The sequence below is a fragment of the Galeopterus variegatus genome, unplaced genomic scaffold (assembly GCF_000696425.1).
Source record: "Galeopterus variegatus unplaced genomic scaffold, G_variegatus-3.0.2 Scaffold3978, whole genome shotgun sequence".
Lineage (NCBI taxonomy): Eukaryota > Metazoa > Chordata > Mammalia > Dermoptera > Cynocephalidae > Galeopterus > Galeopterus variegatus.
In genome coordinates, this window is record NW_007730089.1 from 197,563 (window position 1) to 203,480 (window position 5,918).

The 5,918-nt window shown below is 44.9% G+C and overlaps 1 protein-coding gene across 1 annotated transcript in view; it reads left to right on the forward strand.

The window, feature by feature from the left end:
* Positions 1 to 4,520, forward strand: part of RNPEP (arginyl aminopeptidase (aminopeptidase B)) — a gene marked incomplete at its 3' end in the record, with an annotated part of 5,957 nt that extends 1,437 nt beyond the window's left edge. Inside the window, exons 2-4 of the mRNA XM_008586419.1 lie at positions 17 to 157; positions 3,734 to 3,874; positions 4,372 to 4,520. Of these exons, the coding sequence (XP_008584641.1) occupies positions 17 to 157; positions 3,734 to 3,874; positions 4,372 to 4,520 (431 nt within the window). The remainder of the gene's footprint in view (positions 1 to 16; positions 158 to 3,733; positions 3,875 to 4,371) is intronic.
* Between the last annotated feature and the right edge of the window lie 1,398 nt (positions 4,521 to 5,918).

A 5,918-nucleotide genomic window follows, 5' to 3' on the forward strand; every position in this document is an offset into this window, starting at 1 on the left:
GCCGGGTCCGGAGGAGCATCCCGCGGAACCCGTGCCCTTCCACACGCGACCCTTCTCGCACTACGGCCAGGTCCTGTGCGTGGCCTTCCCGCAGCCCTGCCGCGCTGCCGAGCGCTTCCAGGTGCTGCTCACCTACCGCGTCGGGGAGGGACCCGGGGTGAGTGCGCCCCAGTGCCCAGCCCGGGCCACAGGCCTCCTGCCAGCCCTGCTGGTCTCAGCCGCTCTGGACCGGCACTTAACCCAGCCTCCGAGGAGCGAGAGGGAGAGATCTCGACGGCCCTACCCTGGAGGGGGACCCCCGAGCTCCCCTGGTGCCGCCTCGGTTTCGCCCTTCAGCTCCACCCACCCCCTCCTCGGGGCTGCCCTGGTTTCCCCCTTCTGGGCCGTTACGCTGTAGCCACTGTGCTGTTCCCCATCCGTCCTCCCATCCTTACTGCACCTCCTCCCTGGCCTTCGTACCGGCTGGCCTAGATCACTCGCGTTCCTTCCCTCTCGTACACCACCACATCTAGTATCCTAAGTGGCTTTCTGGATGACGAACTGTTCACACGTTGAACTTGAGGCCGTCACGGGACTTTGGGCCTAGTTTCCCGATAGTCAGCTACTTCTGCTTTGTGGCAGCCTGGACAATGCTGCTTAATTGGCTGGAGGCTGACTCAGTCCTTTGTTCCGTGTGCCCTTCTAGTTCCACAGACTAAAACAACTCTGAGGCCCAAATAATTGTTTTCCTCCTGTGAAGTCCCAGATTTGATTAACAAAAGAATCTGAGTAAAAGTGAGAACTGGAATTGGGGCCTCTAGGCTTTATAATAATTAGCCTTCTCACTGGCAGTTGACTCTTAAATCTCAAATCTGGGGAGGAGGCAAATATTAGAAGTAAGAGGATGGAAGGTTACGTGGCCTACATCTGTGAGAGCCAAAAAATCCTTCATGGGAGGTCCTTAGGCTGTGGCTGCTAATTATTTTTCATATAGGGTGGGTTACGAGTTTCACAATAAAATGCTTGCCCACAATTGAAATTTGCTTATTTGGCTAGCAGTTCCCCTTTGCTCTTAGAACTGGCTCAAAGAGCAGTTCTGCTTCCATCTTCCACCACTGGGGGAATAAATGAACCTTGAGATATAACTTTAGAAAATGAAAGTCCAAAGTATATGATGCAAACTAACCCCTAAGGCAAAGGAAAACCCCAGTGCTGTATAGGAAAGCAACATTTGTAAATGTGTTTGGTTGCTCTGTTATATTCTGGTCCGGTTGTTTGGCAGGAACTAGAATTTAAACAAGATGACTAGAAAAAGTAAGCCCTCGAGTTTGTCTACGAAAAGTGGCACTTCAAGTTAAACATCAAAACTGAATAGCTTCCATTTAAGAATTAAAGGCAGAGGTCTGTGCTGTATCAAGAGCTGTCCTTTGCACTTTGAAGGTCTTCAACTGTGGCACTTGTAGTTATTCCTTCCTGTCTTCTCATTGCCGTCATTCTAATAAGGGTTCTGACCTTATGACCAAAGGTAGCACCCTGTCCCCGACTTCAGACTCTGTATGGAGTACCACTGCCAGGCTCCTTCATTCTATTTTCTTCATGTCATTAAAAAAAAAAAAAAAAAAAAAAAGTAAAGACGAGTAAGGAATTTTGTGGAGGGATGATGGCCGGTATTTATTAACATGTACCAGGTACTAGTCTAAGTGCTTGACAAAGTTAAGTGAGTTGTCTTTATTTTTGTGGCTGGCCGGTGTGAGTATTCAAACCCTTGACCTTGGTGTTATCAGCACCACACTCTAACCAGGTGAGCTAACTGGCCAGCCTGAGTTGGCTTTATCTAAGTGCCTAATATGGTACCTGGTACATAGTGAGTATACGTGTTAGCTCGTACTGCCAGCTTGTTCTTTTCTTTAATTAATAGACTTTATTTTTTATTTATTATTAGCATATTCATTCTTACAAATCGTGATATTTCTTTATGCCCTTTGCCTGATCTATCACTTCCGAAGACTTTATTTTTCAAAGAAACCAGATTAACAGAAAAATTCAGTAGATAGTACAGAGAATTCCCATATACCCCATCTATACACACATATACACACATACTAATGTGATTAGTTTCCCCTAATAGCATTTTACATTAGTATGATGCATTCATTACAATTAATGAATCAATACTGATATTGTTATTAACTGAAGACTAATTTTTCCAGATTTCCTTAGTTTTTACTTACTGTCTTTCTCTGCTCCAGGATCCCATCCAGAATACCCCATTATATTTAACTATTGTGTGGTCTTAAGCTCTGGGGACTGTGACAGTTTCTCAAATTTTCCTTGTTTTTGATGACCTTGACAGTTTTGAATAGTGTTGGTCAGCTGTGTAGTAAGGTGCCTCTCTCTTGCCATTTGTCTGATGTTTTTATCATGATTAGACTGGGGTTATGGGGTTTTGAGTGGAAGCTCCCAGAGGTACAGTGCCATTTTCATCACATCATATCGAGTGTACATAGTATCAACATGATTTCTGACTGTCAGTGTTGACCGCAGTCACCTGGCTGAAGTAGGTTTGTCAGATTCCTGCACTGGGAAGTTACTCTTTTTCTCTTCCCTCCCCTTCCCATACTGTACTGTGCTCTTTGGAAGGAGATTAATTAAATTTTTCACATACACAAAAACTCAAGCAAAGAAAACCCAGCATCCCAATGGGGTTTCCTTATGCCTCTTAAAAACAGGTCTCAAGTATCTGTGTATTCACTGCCCTTCATTGTGCCTGCCCAGGCGTGCCCCCCACGACTCTGTGTCCAAAGTCTTCCCACCCGTCCCCAGAGCCTGCATCCATTTATGCCTGTGCTCAGGTTGCTGTTCATCTCCTGGAGCATGTTTTCTCCCTTTCCAATCACAGAAATCCTGCTCACCTTTGAAGGCCCAGCCAGAACGTTTTGCTTCAGCTATGAAACCTTCCTGGGATGATCTACTCCTTTTCTAAATTTTAAATGGTGTTTGGTGCTGACATATCTCCCCTCTCCCTAGCTACGTCTGTGTTGTAAGGGATCTCCTTTCAACAATAGGTAAAAATTGGGTTTGTTAGAATCATTTAGATTTGCCGTTGGTTCAAGGGCTGACAGAAAACAAATTAAGAATTGTGGGGCTGGCCAGTTAGCCTCAGTTGGTTAGGGTGTGGTGCTGATAGCACCAAGGTCACAGGTTCGGATCCCCATACAGGCCAACCACCAAAAAAAAAAGGATTGTATAGCCAAATATATTTCTCCTGAAAGATAAATTTTAGGAATGGAGAAAACATATTAATCACTGACTCCCAATGAGGTTCTGCTTTTCTGTCTTATCATAAGTCCAAGTGTACTTGCTTCCATATTTGTTTGCTTAATGAGAAACTACCACAGTGAGAAGGACACAGGAGAAGGACAGAATGACAGCGTCAGAGGCCAGGTCTGGGATTCCTGAGATGACCCATGGGATACGGTGAGGAAAGGACCCTTTATGGTGGCTCTGCCCTGTGATGTGGACATCACACCTTGGCATGGATTCCAGGATGGATTAGACACATAATGGGAGAGAACTTCCCAGTCTCTTAGAAGAGACTTGGATTAGATACACAATAGGAGAGAACTTTCCAAACTGGCTGGCAGAAAGATTTTAAGAATTACCAAATTCTCCTATGCCAGCCAGCTCCTTTTCTCTGGCCAGGCTGAGCTCATGTAGGAGATGCCAGTTCTGAAACGTTCTTTTGTTCCCTTAGGTTTGTTGGTTGGCTCCCGAGCAGACAGCAGGAAAGAAGAAGCCCTTTGTCTACACCCAGGGTCAGGCTGTCCTAAACCGGGCCTTCTTCCCTTGCTTCGACACTCCTGCAGTGAAATGCACGTATTCGGCTCTTATTGAGGTAAGTGATTAAGGTTATATACACTTGCCTTTGGGATTAAGAATATAATTTCATATCTATCAAGTCACATTTTAGTTGATAAATTATCATATCCATCCAGTGGTACCCCTGAAAAAAAAATTTTTTTTTTTTTTTGTCTTTTTTCATGACCGGTAAGGGGATCACAACCCTTGGCTTGGTGTCAGGCACCGGCCACACCTATATAGGATCTGAACCCGTGGTGGGAGCGCCGCTGCACTCCCAAGCGCCACACTCTCCCGAGTGCGCCACGGGGCCAGCCCTGAAAAATTCTTTACTTTTAAACCCTTGCACCTACAGAAATTTTATGTAGTCTTCTAAATCCCATCAGTTTAGCACAGGTTTAGTTTCTTGAAACTTTTGTGTTTTCCAAGATGGACTCCAGGTCATTATTGTCACCAGGCAGGTTGCCTGTTCTTTAGACTAATCAAAAGGAGACTCTCTCCAGGTAAAATCTCCTAAGCTTTCTCTGTTGTCAGGTTCCAGATGGCTTCACAGCTGTGATGAGTGCTAGCACCTGGGAGAAGAGAGGTCCAAATAAGTTCTTCTTCAAGATGTGTCAGCCCATCCCCTCCTACCTGATAGCTCTGGCCATTGGAGATCTGGTTTCAGCCGAAGTTGGACCCAGGTAGGAGACAAAGACCCCCATAGGTAGGGCTGGACTGGCATCAGAGGGGAGAGCTCTGAACAGTGGACCTGCTGGGTGGTACTTGGGGCAGTCTTGAATCCTGTGTCTGAGTCTAGAGACTTTCTGCAGCAGAGAAGCATGTGGCATGAGCACAGCTGGAGGAAGTGCTTTCCTCTACCCTCCTTTCTCCCTTCCCCGCGCCCCCGTACCTCCCCCCTTCTAGTCTGCTACCTGGAATGAGGTTATCAGTCCTGCCAGCAGTGGCTGTTGTACTGAGGTGTTGTAGAGTGATGTTGGAGCTTAGACAGCAGCTTTAGAAAAGTGATCTTTATTAGTATCTTTAAGTTCTAAATGCCCTTCTATCAACTATATTCACCTTTTTGTCTTTGTACCAAACCTCCCCATTTTCTCCAGGAGTATACTTCTGGAAATATACAACTTTGATCTCACTGTTTCATTCTAGAGAGAGAAGTAGACATTCCTATCTGTCTCCTGTAGATGCATGAACCTAAACCTACGGTAACTTGATCCTCCATGAAGTTAGATGGATTTAATGATGATAAAAAATGATATTGTAAGACTTCCTGAGAAAAGGAATTTGACCAGTAGTATTGGTTTTTCCTGGCAATCATATTATCTGCAATTAGAGCTTAATCCTGATGTGAGGGGACCAGAGGTGGCACAGTACAGCTGTGACCCTCCTCCTGGCTCTGTTGCTGTTCTTTATCTCTGGCCCTGCTCTCAATTCCCGGAGGCAGTGGTGTCCCTGACAAGATTCGTTACAAGCCTCAGATTTCATAACTGGGTGCAGTAGCACTGCTAGTATCATGAACCTTAGTTCCTGGGCATCAGATGGAATAATAGATGGGATTCTGTTGGTATCTGCTTCCAGTACACACTCTCAACCCAGTACCAGTCTCGAAAGACAAGAGGTCCTCCTCTCACTAAGGGCTTTCTTCCTAAATAGGCAGGGTAATAGATAATCACGGGAATGTCATGTTTGCAGTAGACAGGAAAGTAGGTAAGTAAAGGAATGTCATTTCAGAGAATTTGCTAAGGTCCTATTAACATGAGTATAAACTATTAATGGGAAATGGGAGAACAATAGATTTTAAACATACTGGATACTGATGATTTTTTTGAACACTCTATAGTAAAATAACATAGTATATCAAACTAGGTGACAGAATTCATTTAACTGTTGATGATGACTTATTCCTTCCCCTATGAGATGGATGGTCCTTGCCTCATGGTCACATTGTAGGGTCTTATAGGGGTATGTTAAATGGGAGGGTCTTCTAGCAAAGTATGCCACCTATCCCAGTCCTCATTCTACAAGAGGAAAATTCTAGGCAGAAGAGAGTTCTGGATATATCCCAGTAGGCCCTTTTTTTTTTT